At 35.0% G+C, this 21,051-nt stretch overlaps 1 protein-coding gene across 2 annotated transcripts in view; it reads right to left on the bottom strand.

The window, feature by feature from the left end:
- The window catches only part of LOC110443509 (prolow-density lipoprotein receptor-related protein 1-like), a 92,193-nt gene that overhangs the window by 57,697 nt on the left and 13,445 nt on the right, over positions 1-21,051 (bottom strand). For both annotated transcript variants that reach the window (XM_021487777.1, XM_021487768.1), the window contains exons 2-5: positions 12,596-12,678; positions 4,255-4,405; positions 3,830-3,998; positions 2,581-2,700 (exon numbers count right to left, since the gene is read on the bottom strand). In XM_021487777.1, the coding sequence (XP_021343452.1) occupies positions 2,581-2,700; positions 3,830-3,998; positions 4,255-4,405; positions 12,596-12,678 (523 nt within the window). The remainder of the gene's footprint in view (positions 1-2,580; positions 2,701-3,829; positions 3,999-4,254; positions 4,406-12,595; positions 12,679-21,051) is intronic.

The raw sequence follows: 21,051 nt of genomic DNA, 5'->3' as shown, positions 1-21,051 counted from the left end.
CATCATCATTAATATAATTTCACCCAAACAAATCATTATTATTTCACCAAAACAAATCATTATCATTGCACCCAAACAAATCATTATAATTTCATCCAAACAAATCATCATCATTTCACCCGAACAAATCATCATCATTAATATAATTTCACCCAAACAAATCATTATAATTTCATCCAAACAAATATTATCATTTCACCAAAACAAATCATTTTCATTTCACCCAAACAAATCATTATCATTTCACCCAAAGAAATCATTATCATTTCACCCGAACAAATTATTATCATTTAACCCAAACAAATCATTATAATTTCATCCAACCAAATCATTATCATTTCGCCCGAACAAATCATTATCATTTCACCCAAACAAAACATTATAATTTCATCCAAACAAATCATTATCATTTCGCCCGAACAAATCATTATCATTTCACCCAAACGAATCATTTTAATTTCACCCAAACAAATCATTATAATTTCACCAAAACAAATCATTAGCATTTCACCCAAACAAACCATTATAATTTCATCCAAACAAATCATTATCATTTCGCCCGAACAAATCATTATCATTTCACCCAAACAAACAATTATAATTTCACCCAAACAAATCATTATTATTTCACCAAAACAAATCATTATCATTGCACCCAAACAAATCATTATAATTTCATCCAAACAAATATTATCATTTCACCAAAACAAATCATTATCATTCTACCAAAACAAATCATTATCATTTCACCAAAAAAAATCATTTTCATTTCACCCAAACAAATCATTATCATTTCACCAAAAAAAATCATTTTCATTTCACCCAAACAAATCATTATCATTTCATCCAAACAAATCATCATCATTTCACCCGAACAAATCATCATCATTTCACCCAAACAAATCATTATCATTTCACCCAAAGAAATCATTATCATTTCACCCGAACAAATCATCATCATTAATATAATTTCACCCAAACAAATCATTATTATTTCACCAAAACAAATCATTATCATTCTACCAAAACAAATCATTATCATTTCACCAAAACAAATCATTATCATTGCACCCAAACAAATCATTATAATTTCATCCAAACAAATCATCATCATTTCACCCGAACAAATCATCATCATTTCACCCAAACAAATCGTTATAATTTCATCCAAACAAATCAATATCATTTCACCCGAACAAATCATTATCATTTCACCCAAACAAAACATTATAATTTCATCCAAACAAATCATTATCATTTCGCCCGAACAAATCATTATCATTTCACCCAAACAAAACATTATAATTTCATCCAAACAAATCATTATTATTTCACCCGAACAAATCATTATCATTTCACCCAAACAAACAATTATAATTTCACCCAAACAAATCATTATCATTTCACCAAAAAAAATCATTTTCATTTCACCCAAACAAATCATTATCATTTCACCAAAACAAATCATTATAATTTCACCCAAACAAATCATTATAATTTCACCAAAACAAATCATTATCATTTCTGCCATACAAATCATTATAATTTCACCAAAACAAATCATTATCATTTCACCCAAACAAATCATTTTAATTGCACCAAAACAAATCATTCACTCACAAACATCATTATAATTTCATCCAAACAAATCATTATCATTTCACCCGAACAAATCATTATCATTTCACCCAAACAAATCATTACAATTTCATCCAAACAAATCATTATCATTTCCCCCGAACAAATCATTATCATTTCACCCAAACAAATCATTTTAATTGCACCAAAACAAATCATTCACTCACAAACACCAACACTAGAGTCATACATTAGATTCACGCATCAAGAACACCACTACAAATGAAACACATGATGCCGTTATGAGACTCACAAGGGTCAACTATTCTTCTAAACCGAACACGCAAAGTTGTACACGTATCAATATATTCACTCTGTACGTTTGAAAATAAATACTCACTATATCAGCGTGTATAGTTATCTGTACACGTATTTATAAACATTATCATTTCACCCAAACAAATCATTATAATTTCATCCAAACAAATCATTATCATTTCACCCGAACAAATCATTATCATTTCACCCAAACAAATCGTTATAATTTTATCCAAACAAATCATTATCATTTCACCCGAACAAATTATTATCATTTCACCCAAACAAATCATTATAATTTCATCCAAACAAATCATTATTATTTCACCCGAACAAATCATTATCATTTCACCCAAACAAATCATTTTAATTTCACCAAAACAAATCATTCACTCACAAACACCGACACTAGAGTCATACATTAGATTCACGCATCAAGAACACCACTACAAATGAAACACATGATGCCGTTATGAGACTCACAAGGGTCAACTATTCTTCTAAACAGAACACGCAAAGTTATACACGTATCAATATATTCACTCTGTACGTTTGAAAATAAATACTCACTATATCAGCGTGTATAGTTATCTGTACACGTATTTATAAACTGTACTTTGTACACATGTAAATATATACTCACTTTGTACGTATGTAAACATATAATTTAAGTGTGCACTGTACCTTGTAGAAGCAAACAGCTGATTTGGCCAGACGGCAGGAGATATATGGGTACAAGAGAAGAGACCATCCATAGCACACTTCATGATTTGGTGAGCCCCCTGGTCCCCGATGTATAAAGATCTAAACGTAACAGGACACCTCTGAGTTACTGAGTTACGTATACACCACTCTGAGTTACTGAGTTACTGAGTTACGTATACACCAGTACAATGGAATCATCAATGTATTTGATTGAACAAAATAGAAATTAAAACATTATTTGAAATAGTATGACGTTGTTTAACATTAAAATTGATCTTTTTAAGATTTCTGAAACAGTAAAGTATACTATGCTATTTCATAACATAAAACTGATGAAATGTAAAGTAAAACTATAACTGTTCTGGTATTAGGTGAGTTGCAATACTACTTTACAAACATATTAAACAAATATTTTGATAAAGTAATACAGGGAGAGTTCAAAAATTACTTTAGAATGAATGCTACATTGTAATTTCTTCTAAAAGGCTAATTTACATTATACAAGTAAATAACAACAAATCATAGCATTGATAACATTATCTAACGAGTACATTAAAAGGTTATGTGTATGCAAAATAGTCATTCACCAAATGACGGCTCTTGTCAGATCTCCTCAGGAAAGAGACATACAGTTTAATAATATCCAAAGGTCGATAATGAACAATACCGGGGACATATAAATTTAAAAGTAAAATCTTAGAAACTTATGCTCGAATTATATACTACTTTACAAACATATCATCATTAGAATAAAAACTGTCGTTCTGGGATATTACTAAACAATCACACATAAATATTAGCTAGAGGATAGATATTACGTCACACTAATACATATTACGTCACACTAATACATATAGGATTAATATCATTACTATGAGATAAACATAATGTTACAAAACTTCACTATTACTTACAGCTATGAAAACCTCGGCTCGAGACTACATGTTCACTAATCATAATATCATACAGGTATAAATGACGAGCGTGTATTTGCAAGTATTAATTGTATTAATATTCTGTACCTATAACTTGTAAACTTTTGGAAATAAATGAACATTGAACAAACAATACGTTGCAATATTATAAGCCATGGATTTGGTTCCATTGTTCGGGAGTATATACATCACCCAGCAATACTATACTAATGATGTGAAATGAACATTTCGTTACTGTATCCCATGTATATGTCTATTGGTACTTTAGTATTATATTACATTGTAACACGAACCTATTGATTGGATCGACGGTTATTCCTCTTGGTAACATCAGTTTGGACGTCACAGCCACCACGCGATTATTTCCAGAATAATCCGAAACCGTTACAAACGAGTGGAAAGAGTCGGTCCAATACAAATGTTTGATAACCCAATCAACTGCAAGACCAGTGACGTACATTTCTGAAAGAAAATACTAGTACATGTCATAACATTAAAAATGAAAATTAGATGTACAAGTACGGAGTAAACCTACGTTACAGGTGATTGTTCTTAGGAGTTTCCATTGGCTACTTAACATTTCATGTTTTCAATACAATCCTTGGTCTCGGCTCGATGCTCACTTTGATATTGTTAATCAACGTATTTGTTCACGGACTCATTGATGATTCAGTCTATCAACAAAATAGTTCAACACTACAGCATACGGTGTACTTACCCGGATAGTTGACAACTACCGTGGTAGACGTTACACCGTCACCAATGACATTGCCTTTGTAAATACCGTCCTTTCCTGTGGAGCTGTCATACCAGAACAGCAGTGAGTCGTGGGTGTCGATCGCCAGTGCTATTATTTCTCCATTGGAACTCTAGTAATAATAAAATATTTAGAGGTTATTAAAAAAGAAGTTTCATTAAATCTTCTCTTCATCGTGATACATATTCGTATCAAAAGTGAGGTGTTCTGCGGGTCGTTATAGATAGTATTTCCAATGTAACTGTGCCACCGGTAAGATAAAACTCAATATTCAATATTTGGAGTGTCGAATGCCGTAGTGAGTAGCATGCGAGGTATCCTGTGGGTCGTAATATATATCCATATATAATGCAAGATGTGACGCAGGTCGGAAAAGATATCCGTATACAATACCAGATGTGACGCGGGTCGTAATATATATCTGTATCAATGGTGTGTAGTGGCATGATGACTTAAATACCTTTTACATCCATCTTTAAAGAATATATCACTCTGATATAGACAGAGAGATCCCAGCTGAGAGTGACACTGTTGAAGTTAAGCACGAGCCTTAGGTTAAGATAGCACTGTCTGCGTTACACTGCAGTAGTTTATTGATTTTCTCTCATACTTTTATACCATATAACTATGTAATCATCCATCACCAATTGTGCATAGAATTTGTGACGAAAGTGATGATCACGTTTTCAGAATATAAGCTCGTTCGAGCCGTCTTTTCCTATGTAGTTTATTTGGTAAAGACAGGTTGTTATTTTCCCTAGTAAAAAACGGGAATTGCACCTTTGAAGTTTAGGAAAAATCACCACTACCAAATCTGCACTGACACTAAATGACTACTTTATTGACTATTACAGTATATAAGGCCAGCCCTTGTCATACCACTGTTAACTCGTGATGACCCTAGTGATATTAACGGAGATACCCGATACACGGTCATCCTATAATATCAATTTTTTTCCATCGAACGTTAATAACAATTAAGAATTTCAAGTTGTGGCAGGGATTAAATATTTATTATAACAATATTTTATTTGAATTATTGTCTATAATTGTGCTCAATAAATAACAGTAATAAAAATGAATCGGAAAAAGGCAAATTGTTCATATGAATACGTTGAATGGAACTCGGTGACTACTAAAGCCATGACAAAAAATTATGTTCAAAAGAGTGATAGATAAAACAAAACACAAAAAGAGAGTACTTAGTAAACACCAAAGATTGCAAAACAAAAAAACGTTCAGTCGATAAGTTTTTAGCCACACTCGTAAACACCTTAATAGTGAAACATTTACATGGTCAAAAAATGACAAAATATAAAGTATTACATGATATCTATCAACGTATTTCAACTCAATTTAAACAATAAATCAATTGCATTACGAAGATGAAAGAGCTCCTTCGACATGATATATTGGAAATGTTTGAACCAAAAAATTTTGAAAACAAAAACAGACGGTACATGTTCCAGTGTTCTTAAATTTAAACATACATATAAATATTTTATTCCAAATTTATACAATACACCAGTAGTATTGCGAAGAGCAAAAGACTTGTTGATATCACATTATATCTGCTATTTAATATAACAGGACACTCATCCTGAAGATTCTCGAACTCCCATCATTTAATAATTATTTTTTACCGTATATTACTGACATAATCATGAACACGTGCTCGTTAGGAGTTATCTCTCTTTGTAAGCACGCACGCAGTACGCATGCACCCGCGATCAAAGTATGCAAAGAGGGTTCCATTCTTACCAATGGAAACATATCTTGGAAAACGAAGACCTAACCAAAATCCTCGTCAGGTCATACTGGAATTTGTTTTTTACGTAACGTTTGTTTCTTACTGAGTTTTATCTTAATCTGCTTTTCCAATACATTACCTGACTTATTCATACGTGATACTTGACATTACTGTCCTTGTAAATCAGATATTTTAAGAAACATTTATTTGGCTACAGAACTGTTGATGTATGGAACAGTCCTTCTGTGGTGGTCATACAGGCTACTAGAATTAGAAGCTTTGACCTTATGTTGGACAATCATTGGAAACATATGGAACTGAAACTAAATCTCCTAGCTAGCTACAAATCTAACAACGGGAGTGATTTTTAAATTATTATTTTTGTATTGTATGATATGAACATAGAGGCAAGTAGTTGACTGCGTCCTAATAAATCCTATTTAATCCTATCTGAACAATTTCAGTGTTTTCCGTATAACTATACAGTGCTCCATTTCCCCGTTGTTTCATCGATTTTGAATCAGGGATAGGGTTAGGTTAAGGTTCCTTTTTACATTTTGGTATTCTCTTGTTCGTTTTACTGAAGTTGTCATTTTAGATATTCAATCGATTCAGTGACCTTTATACAAAGCTAGAGGTTTTGGCGATCATTCGCTATGTAATAAGCTTCGAGCAGATCTTTTGTTCTGTTAATATCAATTGTTAGCAACACAACCCTTGATTTTTTAAAACAACACCCAAAATGAGATATAGTCTCTTTCGCCTCTTTGGTCATCCGCATACCAAGACGTTAAATTGCATCGGGGCAATACTATCTTTCGTATCAGTGACGTTTGTCAACCGACAAACCAAGAATGATATATTTGCGAACAGTCGATCTAAAGTCTGGATCTCGAGTCCTTTTAGTAATAATGATCTTAACCTTTAACAGAACACATCCAAAACCATTTTTGATTCAATTCGTTATAAAATTTAATATAAACATTACTACTGTTACATACCTGGCTCCAGTCTACAAACGTTATTTTACTTATTGAAATTCCTAAGCAAGACTTTCCATTAATTTGTAAGTACTTTCGTAAAACTTGGATCTATGTAGCTAACTTGTATGAACTACCGTTATCAATGACGTGTCTGTATAAATACTGCTATTAACATGTACTGGTGTCATACCGAGACATGCACACTTATGTGCAATGCCAGCTGTGTAAAATCAGGTTTCGTGTGTCAATGAGTTTTACGTGATGCATACAACACATTTGACATAACCTGTCATCCATATGTTACAGAAATAGTTGCTAGTGAAGGTTAGTATATTAATGTATAAATTATTATCATTATTGTATAATACCGTAATATGACTTAATTCACTAAACTTATTATGAGCTATTTATTGTAGATTTCTACTTACGTATCAGTAAATTTACAACAAGATAAGCACTAACACATATTTAAAATCGATAGACCTGGACCAATAAGGTAGATTTATAAGAAAACTTTTTAGTTGCGCAGAATGTGATGAATGCATATGTATATGTTGGAAGTGGATGGGAGCAGCAAGGGTTTAGCGGCCCTGGATTTAAGTTTGCCGTACAATCTAATGTCTTCACGCCAATACCAACATTATATTTCATGTTTCATTCAAATATTACGTCATAAATTATTCCTAATAATTTATCATACCATATATTTTGTTACAATACTGTATCCTGCTCGTTCGTTTTCATGTGTCGTAGGCCTTTCTTTCCGGATTAACCTTTGTATTTCGTCGGAAATACTCATTTTGAAAAAATTGGGTCATATAACTACACAGCAATAATAATCAAATAAAAAAACAAAATAACTCATGCATTCTCACACAATGCCAATCTGCTATATTCATTCGTAGTTTATCATATGATATGTCAGATTTTATATACATTACAATATCAGAACACCACAGGTTTCTTCTTCCCTGAGTCAACTGACATACCACTTACAAGTCTTGTTCGACCCTTCGCATGTTGGCATCCGGACAGGTCATTCATTCTGTGAAATTCTTGCTTTGTCCCAGGTTGACGGTGTGTGTAATGTACTTTCAGCTCCGTGTCAATAAAGTGTCATACAAGAAGTGTTTTACTCTATAAATGTCCCACTTTGAAGGTGTGTGTAATGTACTTTCAGCTTCGTATCAATAAAGTGTCATACAAGTGATTCAAACATTTCAACGAACTACACCAAAAGACATAGGCCTAACAACTGACGTAAAAGCTGACCACACACAAACGTGTTAACTGATGTTACCATGGACAAAACAACAGACGTAACAACTGATGTTACCACTGACAAAACAACAGACGTAACAACTGATGTTACCATGGACAAAACAACAGACGTAATAACTGATGTTACCATGGACAAAACAACAGACGTAACAACTGATGTAACCATGGACAAAACAACAGACGTTAAAACTGATGTTACCATGGACAAAACAACAGACGTTAAAACTGATGTCACCATGAACAAAACAACAGACGTAACAACTGATGTAAGCATGGACAAAACAATAGACGTAACAACTGATGTTACCATAGACAAAACAACACACGTTACAACTGATGTTACCATGGACAAAATAACAGTCGTGAAAACTGATGTTACAATGGACAAAACAACAGACGTTACAACTGATGTAACCAGGGACAAAATAACAGACGTAAAAACTGATGTTACCATGGACAAAATAACAGACGTAACAACTGATGTAGCCAGGGACAAAATAACAGACGTAAAAACTGATGTTACCATGGACAAAATAACAGTCGTACAACTGATGTTACCATGGACAAAATAACAGACGTAAAAACTGATGTTACCATGGACAAAATAACAGTCCTACAATTGATGTTACCATGGACAAACCAACAGACGTAACAACTGATGTTACAATGTTCAAACCAAAAGACTTTACAACTCATGTTACCATGGACAAAACAACAGACGTTACAACTGATGTTACCACTGACAAAACAGCAGACGTAACAACTGATGTTCCCATGGACAAAACAAAAGACGTAACAAATGATGTAACCATGGACAAAACAACAGACGTTACAACTGATGTTACCATGGACAAAATAACAGACGTAACAACTATTGTTACCATGGACAAAACAACAGACGTAACAACTGATGTTACCAAGGACAAAACAAACGACGTCACAACTGATGTAGGCATGGACAAAACAACAGACGTAACAACTGATGTTACCATAGACAAACCATCAGACGTAACAACTGTTGTTACCATGGACAAAACATCAGACGTAACAGCTGATGTAAGCATGGACAATACAACAGACGTTACAACTGATGTTACCATGGACAAAAGGACACACGTTACAATTGATGTTACAATGAACTAACCAACAGAAGTAACAACTGTTGTTACCATGGACAAAACAACAGACGTAACAACTGTTGTTACCACGGACACAACAACAGACGTAACAACTGTTGTTCCCATGGACTAAACCACAGACGTTACAACTGATGTTACCATGGAATTAACAGCAGACGTTACAACTGATGTTCCCATGGATATAACAACAGACGTTACAACTGATGTTACCATGGATATAACAACAGACGTTACAACTGATGTTACCATGGACAAAACAACAGACGTAACAAATGATGTAACCATGGACAAAACAACAGATGTTACAACTGATGTTACCACTGATGTTACCATGGACAAAACAACAGACGTAATAACTGATGTTACCATGGACAAAACAACAGACGTTACAACTGATGTTACCATAGACAAAAGAACACACGTTACAATTGATGTTACAATGAACTAACCAACAAAAGTAACAACTGTTGTTACCATGGACAAAATAACAGACGTAAGGACAAAACAGCAGACGTAACAACTGTTGTTACCATGGACACAACAGCAGACGAAACAACTGTAGTTCCCATAGACAAACCATCAGACGTAACAACTGTTGTTTCCATGGACAAAACCCCACAACTGATCTTACCATAGACAAAACAACAGACGTTACAACTGATGTTACCATAGACAAAAGAACACACGTTACAATTGATGTTACAATGAACTAACCAACAAAAGTAACAACTGTTGTTACCATGGACAAAATAACAGACGTAACAACTGATGTAGCCAGGGACAAAATAACAGACGTAAAAACTGATGTTACCATGGACAAAATAACAGTCGTGAAAACTGATGTTACAATGGACAAAACAACAGACGTTACAACTGATCTTACCATAGACAAAACAACAGACGTAACAACTGATGGTACCATGGACAAAACAACAGACGTAATAACCGTTGTTACAATGGACAAAACAACGGACGTAACAACAGATGTTAGAATGGACAAAATAGCAGACGTCACAACTGATGTTACTATTGACAAAACAGCAGACGTTACACTGATGTTACCATGAACAAAACTACAGACGTTACAACTGATCTTACCATAGACAAAACAACAGACGTTACACTGATGTTACCATGGACAAAACAACAGACGTAACAACTGTTGTTACCATGGACACAACAACAGACGTAACAACTGTTGTTCCCAGAGACAAACAAACAACAGACGTTAAAACTGATGTTACCATGGACAAAAGGACACACGTTACAATTGATGTTACAATGAACTAACCAACAGAAGTAACAACTGTTGTTCCCATGGTCAAAACAACAGACGTAACAACTGTTGTTACCATGGACACAACAACAGACGTAACAACTGTTGTTCCCATGGACGAAACACCAGACGTAACAACTGATGTAAGCTTGGACAAAACAACAGATGTTACAACTGATGTTACCACTGATGTTACCATGGACAAAACAACAGACGTTACAACTGATCTTACCATAGACAAAACAACAGGCGTTACACTGATGTTACCATGGACAAAACTACAGACGTTACAACTGATCTTACCTTAGACAAAACAACAGACGTTACACTGATGTTACCATGGACAAAACAACAGACGTTTCAACTGATCTTACCATAGACAAAACAACAGGCGTTACACTGATGTTACCATGGACAAAACTACAGACGTTACAACTGATCTTACCTTAGACAAAACAACAGACGTTACACTGATGTTACCATGGACAAAACAACAGACGTTACAACTGATCTTACCATAGACAAAACAGCAGACGTAACAACTGACGTAACATAAGTGCCATGAACAAAACAACAGACGTAACAACTGTTAACTGTTGTTACCATGGACAAAACAACAGACGTTACAACTGATCTTACCATAGACAAAACAACAGACGTAACAACTGATGGTACCATGGACAAAACAACAGACGTAATAACTGATGTTACCATGGACAAAACAACAGACGTTTCAACTGATCTTACCATAGACAAAACAACAGGCGTTACACTGATGTTACCATGGACAAAACAACAGACGTTTCAACTGATCTTACCATAGACAAAACAACAGGCGTTACACTGATGTTACCATGGACAAAACTAAAGACGTTACAACTGATCTTACCATAGACAAAACAGCAGACGTAACAACTGACGTAACATAAGTGCCATGAACAAAACAACAGACGTAACAACTGTTGTTACCATGGACAAAACATCAGACGTTACAACTGATGTTACCATGGACAAAACAACACACGTTACAACTGATGTTACCATGGACAAAATAACAGACGTTACAACTGATGTTACCATAGACAAAAGGACACACGTTACAATTGATGTTACAATGAACTAACCAACAGAAGTAACAACTGTTGTTACCATGGACACAACAACAGACGTAACAACTGTTGTTCCCATGGACAAAACAACAGACGTTACAACTGATGTTACCATGGAATTAATAGCAGACGTTACAACTGATGTTACCATGGATGTAACAACAGACGTTACAACTGATGTTACCATGGACAAAACAAAAGACGTAACAAATGATGTAACCATGGACAAAACAACAGACGTTACAACTGATATTACCATGGACAAAATAACAGACGTAACAACTGTTGTTACCATGGACAAAATAACAGACGTAACAATTGATGTTACCATGGACAAAACAAACGACGTCACAACTGATGTAGGCATGGTCAAAACAACAGACGTAACATCTGATGTAAGCTTGGACAAATCAACAGACGTTACATCTGATGTTACCATGGCCAAAACAAACGACGTCACAACTGATGTAGGCATGGTCAAAACAACAGACGTAACATCTGATGTAAGCTTGGACAATACAACAGACGTTACAACTGATATTACCATAGACAAAACAGCAGACGTAACAACTGATGTAAGCTTGGACAAAACAACAGACGTAACCACTGATGTTACCATAGACAAAACAACAGACGTTACAACTGATCTTACCATAGACAAAACAGCAGACGTAACAACTGACGTAACATAAGTGCTGAAGTAGCATTACTGGTGACTTAGCCGCTAACGTTATATAACTGATGACGTAGCAACTGGTACTTACCTTCAGTACACGGTTAGAGCTTGTGATGGCATTATTTCGTAGCACGACATGGTAAATCCCATCACTTCTGCTGATGAAGACATCTGATGGTTGAAAAATCAAAATGTTATTAACATCAAATATTTGTAAATTGCTGATTAAATTGACAGATCCTTTAGTAAATATTTTTCCGATTAATCTGCATTTAAGGACATCAATAAATAATGTATGTAGAAAATTTGTAAGCGTTTGCATTTAAAATTTCCAAATATAAGTTTAAGCGATATGTTTTCCTTATAAACACTTGGTGTTTCGCCCAAAGTAATGCCCTGTCAGATATCGAAATATACGCGTTAAGAGTATTCCCAGAGTTTTGGACAGTGTTAGAATAGATAAAAACGTAACACATCGTCAAGAACAACATCCAAACTACTCAAAGACTGATAACAACTAGAACTCAAAAATCACCGAAAGAGAACAAAGCAATTCTATCAGAACCCCTCCCCCACTTCCACCCCGAAAAAATAATCTTAATAATCAATGATTAATAAATAAAACGTATCTGTCATGCCTCCCGTCACTATACAGACATGGGTGAAACTCAAGACCATAATGTTTTTATAAAGTGGGTTAGTGAAATAACCATTAATACATTCTTCTGGTTGAACATGGTTAGAAAAAAAAGGAAGTTTCTTGCATACTTTAAACGGTTTACGTATAAAGATTGATGGGATCACCAAATTAAAATCATGTCATGTCATCAGAAACTGAAACATAAACAAACTGTCAGCGTTTTATATACTATAATTCCTTTTCCTTTTCCTAGAGTGTGTTTTATATACTATAATTCCTTTTCCTTTTCCTAGAGTGTGTTATATTTGCGTGGAATTTTTGCGGAACGGAAAACGGTCCAGGATCTGTAGCACTTTTGCACGGAACGACCACGACGGGCAGTATGTGGTCAGTATCATTTATGTTTGTGCCTTTTTATCGAAAACTTGAGGTTATCGTTTCACAAGTAATGACGCCAAAATCATACAATTATCTTAGCTTCAGCTGCTGTTAAACAAGTATGTAAAGATCTTGTTATCCCATTAAATAGACAGCCCCCACACAACAACAAAAAGACAACCTTCACACGCCCCGTCACAATGTATATTATTTGTGCAAGTATGCAATTTTCACATACATCCTTGTGCTGAGATATCCTGAAGTGGTTCTAGGGTCTAGTATCTCTTGTTACAGAACAGTACAAAGTCTAGCAGATTAATGAGATGTTTTACATAGGTTGATGCAATAAGCTACGTAAACTACTCGCATCTTCATTAACACAATGCTGTGTTCAGCTAATTTTGTTTTCGTTCATATTGATACTGTAGTGAAATGTTCACCAATAACTGATGGCGCAAATGTGGTACACTTTAAAACGTTGAAATTAAGACCTTAATTTATTGTACGTTACATGTTCTGAGATTAGCGATTTAAGTAAAAATCATGATTTTGTCGATTACTTTCACGGACAAACACATACAAATGTGAAAGACTCCTTTTATTTAGGAACAACAACATGGGTAGCAACAAAGGTAAAAAAGGTCCACATAAACACTGATTAGATGGGCCGTCGTTATACGACGTGTAAGTTCAATGTATTACCGAACAATCTTGGTATAGTCGTGTAACTTAGTGTAAGTTCAATGTAATACCGTACAATCTTGGTATAGCCGTGTAACTTAGTGTAAGTTCAATGTAATACCGTACAATCTTGGTATAGTCGTGTAACTCAGTGTAAGTTCAATGTATTGCCGTACAATCTTGGTATAGGCGTGTAACTTAGTGTAAGTCCAATGTATTACCGTACAACCTTGGTATAGTCGTGTAACTTAGTGTAAGTTCAATGTATTACCGTACAACCTTGGTATAGTCTGGATGACAGAAGATCCATCAGTAACGATGTGTGAGACGTACTGTCATCCCCATCAATATCGTGTAAACATTAATGTTCACATTAACAGAAATCAGATGATGACTGGATTGTGTAACGCACTTTCAGCTTCGTATAGATATAGTGTCATACAATAAGTGTTTAACCGTATAAATGTCCCAGGTTGACGGTGTGTGTAATGTACTTTCAGCTTCGGATCAATAAAGTGTCATACAAGAGGTGTTTCACTCTACAAATGTCCCAGGTTGACGGTGTGTGTAATGTACTTTCAGCTTCGTATCAATAAAGTGTCATACAAGAGGTGTTTCACTCTAGAAATGTCCCAGGTTGACGGTGTGTGTAATGTACTTTCAGCTCCGTATAAATAAAGTGTCATACAAGAAGTGTTTAACTGTATAAATGTCCCAGGTTGACGGTGTGTGTAATGTACGTTCAGCTCCGTATAAATAAAGTGTCATACAAAAAGTGTTTAACTCTATAAATGTCCCAGGTTGACGGTGTGTGTAATGTCCTTTCAGCTCCGTATCAATAAAGTGTCATACAAGAAGTGTTTTACTCTATAAATGTCCCAGGTTGACGGTGTGTGTAATGTACGTTCAGCTCCGTATCAATAAAGTGTCATACAAAAAGTGTTTAACTCTATAAATGTCCCAGGTTGACGGTGTGTGTAATGTCCTTTCAGCTTCGTGTCAATAAAGTGTCATACAAGAAGTGTTTAACTCTATAAATGTCACAGGTTGACGGTGTGTGTAATGTACTTTCAGCTCCGTATCAATAAAGTGTCATACAAGAAGTGTTTAGCTTTATAAATGTCCCAGGTTGACGGTGTGTGTAATGTACTTTCAGCTTCGTATCAATAAAGTGTCATACAAGAAGTGTTTAACTCTATAAATGTCACAGGTTGACGGTGTGTGTAATGTACTTTCAGCTTCGTATCAATAAAGTGTCATACAAGAAGTGTTTTACTCTATAAATGTCCAAGGTTGACGGTGTGTGTAACGTACTTTCAGCTCCGTATCAATAAAGTGTCATACAAAAAGTGTTTTACTCTATAAATGTCCCAGGTTGACGGTGTGTGTAATGTACTTTCAGCTTCGTGTCAATAAAGTGTCATACAAGAAGTGTTTTACTCTATAAATGACCCAGGTTGGCGGTGTGTGTAATGTACTTTCAGCTTCGTATCAATAAAGTGTCATAAAAGAAGGGTTTTACTCTATAAATGTCCCGGTTTGGCGGTGTGTGTAATGTACTTTCAGCTTCGTGTCAATAAAGTGTCATACAAGAAGTGTTTTACTCTATAAATGTCCCAGGTTGACGGTGTTTGTAATGTACTTTCATCTTCGTATCAATAAAGTGTCATACAAGAAGTGTTTAACTCTATAAATGTCCCAGGTTGACGGTGTGTGTAATGTTCTTTCAGCTCCGTATCAATAAAGTGTCATACAAGAAGTGTTTAACTCTATAAATGTCCCAGGTTAACGGTGTGTGTAATGTACTTTCAGCTTCGTATCAATAAAGTGTCATACAAGAAGTGTTTTACTCTATAAATGTCCCAGGTTGACGGTGTGTGTAATTTTCTTTCAGCTCCGTATCAATAAAGTGTCATACAAGAAGTGTTTAACTCTATAATGTCCCAGGTTGACGGTGTGTATAACGTACTTTCAGCTTCGTATCATAGAGTGTCATACAAGAAGTGTTTAACTCTAGAAATGTTCCAGTTTGACGGTGTGTGTAATGTACTTTCAGCTTCGTATCAATAAAGTGTCATACAAGAAGTGTTTTACTCTATAAATGTCCCAGTTTGACGGTGTGTGTAATGTACTTTCAGCTTCGTATCATAGAGTGTCATACAAGAAGTGTTTTATTCTATAAATGTCCTAGTTTGACGGTGTGTGTAATGTACTTTCAGCTTCGTATCAATAAAGTGTCATACAAGAAGTGTTTTACTCTATAAATGACCCAGGTTGGCGGTGTGTGTAATGTACTTTCAGCTTCTTATCAATAAAATGTCATACAAGAAGTGTTTTACTCTATAAATGTCCCAGTTTGGCGGTGTGTGTAATGTACTTTCAGCTTCGTATCAATAAAGTGTCATACAAGAAGTGTTAAGCTCTTTAATGTCCCAGGTTGACGGTGTGTGTAATGCACTTTATGCTCCGTATCGATAATGTGTCATACAAGAAGTGTTTAACTCTATAAATGTCCCAGGTTGACGGTGTGTGTAACGTACTTTCATCTTTGTATAAATAAAGTGTCATACAAAAACTGTATTACTCTATAAATGTCCCAGTTTGGCGGTGTGTGTTGCGTACTTTCAGTTATGACGCTAAATAATTGTGATGTCACCAATCAAGTCATATGTTAAATAAATGTAATGTGCACTTTCGTACCCATCACGCTGAATATGAACTTATATGGGAGAAAATGAAATTGAGAGGTTTATACAATTTTAAACGAGAAGGAATAGTAGAGAAGGAATAGTAGAGAAGGAACAGTAGACAAGGAACAGAAGAGAAGGAACAGTAGAGAAGGAATAGTAGAGAAGGAACAGTAGAGAAGGAATAAATGAGAAGAAACAGTAGAGAAGGAACAATAGACAAGAATAGTAGAGAAGGAATAGTAAAGACGAAACAGCAGAGAAGGAATAGTAGAGAAGGAACAGTACAGAAGGAATAGCAGAGAAGGAATAGTAGAGAAGGAATAGACGAGAATGAAAAGTAGAGAAGGAATAGTAGAGAAGGAATAGTAGAGAATGAACGGTAGAGAAGGAACAATAGAGAAGGAACATTATAGAATGAATAGTAGAGAAGGAATAGTAGAGAATGAATAGTATAGAAGGAACAGTAAAGAATGAATAGTAGAGAATGAATAGTAGAGAAGGAATAGACGAGAAGGAAAAGTAGAGAAGGAATAGACGAGAAGGAACAGCAGAGAAGGAACAGTAGAAAAGGAACTGTAGAGAAGGAATAGACGAGAAGTAATAGTAAAGAATGAATAGTAGAGAAAGAATAGTACAGAAGGAATAGTAGAGAAGGAACCTTAGAAAAGGAATAGCAGAGAAGGAATAGTAGAGAGGGAATAGTTGAGAAGGAATAGTAAAGAGTAAAAGTAGAGAAGGAACAGTAGAGAAGGAATAGTAGACAAGGAATAGTGGAGAAGGAATAGTTGAGAAGGAATAGTAGAGAGTGAACAGTAGAAAATAGTAGAGAAGGCAAAGTAGAGAAGGCATAGTAGAGAAGGAACAGTAGAGTAGGAACAGTAGAGAAGGAATAGTAGACAAAGAGATAAGGAATATTGGAGAAGGAATAGTAGAGAAGGAATAGTAAAGAAGGAACAGAGGGCAATGAATAGTAGACAAGGAATAGTAGACAAGGAATAGTAGAGAAGGAAAAGTAGACAAGGAAGAGAAGACAAGGAATAGTAGAGAAGGAATAGTAAAGAAGGAATATTGGGCAAGGAATAGTAGACAAGGAATAGTAGACAAGGAATAGTAGAGAAGGAATAGTAGACAAGGAATAGAAGACAAGGAATAGTAGAAAAGGAATAATAGACAAGGAATAGTAGAGAAGGAATAGTAAAGAAGGAATATTAGACAAGAAATAGTAGACAAGAAATAGTAGACAAGGAATAGTAGAGAAGGAATAATGGAGAAGGAATAGTAGAGAAGGAACTGTAGAGAAGGAATAGTAGAGAAGGAACTGCAGAGAAGGAACTGTAGAGAAGAAATAGTAGAGAAGGAATAGTAGAGAAGGAACTGTAGAAAAGGAATAGTAGAGAAGAAATAGTAGAGAAGGAATAGTAGAGAAGGAATAGTGGAGAAGGAACAGCTGGAAATTTACCGCGAGGAGGTTGACAAGTTTAGTCCTCCGATAGAATCGGTAGGCGATTGGTCGGCACGCTGAAAAGTACAATAATGGTATTTACCGGACAAAACGTATCAATTAAGTGAAGAGGAGATGAGGCCATTTAGCGAGAATTTATCGAATACCCAAGTTATACTAGAGAAGAAGATTACAAAGAAGGCCAATTTAAGAACAGTATATTAGATAGTGAAACGCTACCAAGAGAGGAAAGTTTCGAAATAACTATCCAGAGTAAAAATAACAGTCTCTTTTCGTATGAAATTCACAGTGTAATTTACAATGACATCTAGATGTATGTTTGAGCATTAAGGATGTAAAAGTCCACAACATCCGTATGCCCCTTCACAGAGGAAGGTAACTTTGATGAGGATGCCTGTGTCACGAAAGACTTAAAAGTTTAGTGGCTGTCGAAGGTAGCATCAATATATAAAATACCTTAACATATTTGACAGTAATCTTTGTATCAGTATCACTCCTGTATCCAGAGCCCATTTGACGAAAAAACACTTTTAAAAATCTTGTCAGATGCACATATGAGGTCAACACTACTCCCCGACATAAATATAACATAAATCATTCAGTTCAGAATACAACAATCGCTGCAAATGGTAGCGACAGACATAACCTCTGTTATTAGCTATTCGCCAAAATGAAGAAAACTAAAATTGTAAGAATACCTCAGACGACTTTCCCCTTTATCTTCATCACGGATTACAAAACGTTTCCTGATTAAGAGAGCCCTGACCAAATATCATGTGTATAAAACTATTTAGACGCACTGAATGAAACGTCATTTGAATTATTGGAGGCGAATGTAAATACATCTCTACCATACTGGAAATGTCAAAAGTAGTTTTATTGTCTTTGTTGGCAGACAGCTCCATGCAAAGTATCTGATCACTTGCGGACTTTTCATTACCGACTTTATACCCTCACGTTCATGTAAGAATGTATCGCCCATCAATCTGCATCGGTATCAATTATGAACTTTTAATGAGATTCCATTCTTAATAAGAATACGACTTTTGTAAAGTAAATCGATTGTATATTCGTATTTTTCCACGAAAATCACATAACAATTAATAATGAGTAACACGTAGTACTTGGTTATCTTATTTAGAACACCAACACGGAGAATATCACAACGAGGTTAACAGGAAACATCAAAAGTCATATCATTGCGAGATGCAAGCAGCACAATTAACATGTCGTAATACAATGAATATCAACAAGAGGTTGGTATCACAATGATTAAAATGACGATATACAGTGGTAATCACCTAGAGGTTGTTATTACGATGAAAAACATGACGTTATACATGGGACATCACCGAGAGGTTGTTATCGCAATGATTAACATGATATTATTCAAGGGACATCACCGAGAGGTTGTTATCACAATGATTATCATGACACTATACAAGGGACATCACTGAGATGTTGTTATCGCAAGATTAACATAATATTATTCAAGGGACATCACCGAGAGGTTGTTATCACAATGATTAACATGACACTATACAAGGGATATCAACGAGAGGTTGTTATCACAATGATTCAATTACGTTATAAAAGGGATATCACCGAGAGGTTGTCATCATAATGATTAAATTACATTATAAAAGGGATATCACCGAGAGGTTGTCATTACAATGATTAAATTACGTTATACAAGGGATATCACCCAGAGGTTGTCATCACAATGATTAAATTACGTTATACAAGCGATATCACCGAAAGGTTGTCATCACAATGATTAAATTACGTTATAAAAGGGATATCACCCAGAGGTTGTCATCACAATGATTAAATTACGTTATACAAGGGATATCACCGAGAGGTTGTCATTACAATGATTAAATTACGTTATAAAAGGGATATCACCCAGAGGTTGTCATCACAATGATTAATTTACGTTATACAAGGGATATCACCGAGAGGTTGTCATCACAATGATTAAATTACGTTATAAAAGGGATATCACCGAGAGGTTGTCATCACAATGATTAAATTACGTTATACAAGGGATATCACCGAGAGGTTGTCATTACAATGATTAAATTACGTTATACAAGGGATATCACCGAGAGGTTGTCATCACAATGATTAAATTACGTTATACAAGGGATATCACCGAGAGGTTGTCATCACAATGATTAAATTACGTTATACAAGGGATATCACCGAGAGGTTGTCATCACAATGATTAAATTACGTTATACAAGGGATATCACCGAGAGGTTGTCATCACAATGATTAAATTACGTTATACAAGGGATATCACCGAGAGGTTGTCATTACAATGATTATATTACGTAATACAAGGGATATCGCCAAGAGGTTGTTATTACAATGATAAACATGACATTATTCAAGGGATATCACCCAGAGGTTGTTATCACACTGATTAACATGACGTTATACAAGGGATATCACCGAGAGGTTGTCATCACAATGATTAAATTACGTTATACAAGGGATATCACCGAGAGGTTGTCATTACAATGATTATATTACGTTATACAAGGGATATTACCGAGAGATTGTCATCACAATGATTAAATTACGTTATACAAGGGATATCGCCGAGAGGTTGTCATCACAATGATTAAATTACGTTATACAAGGGATATCACCGAGAGGTTGTTATCACAATGATTAACATGACGTTT

This window comes from Mizuhopecten yessoensis, unplaced genomic scaffold, assembly GCF_002113885.1.
Source record: "Mizuhopecten yessoensis strain PY_sf001 unplaced genomic scaffold, ASM211388v2 scaffold1961, whole genome shotgun sequence".
Classification (NCBI taxonomy): Eukaryota; Metazoa; Mollusca; class Bivalvia; order Pectinida; family Pectinidae; genus Mizuhopecten; species Mizuhopecten yessoensis.
This window is presented reverse-complemented; position numbering and strand designations above follow the sequence as displayed.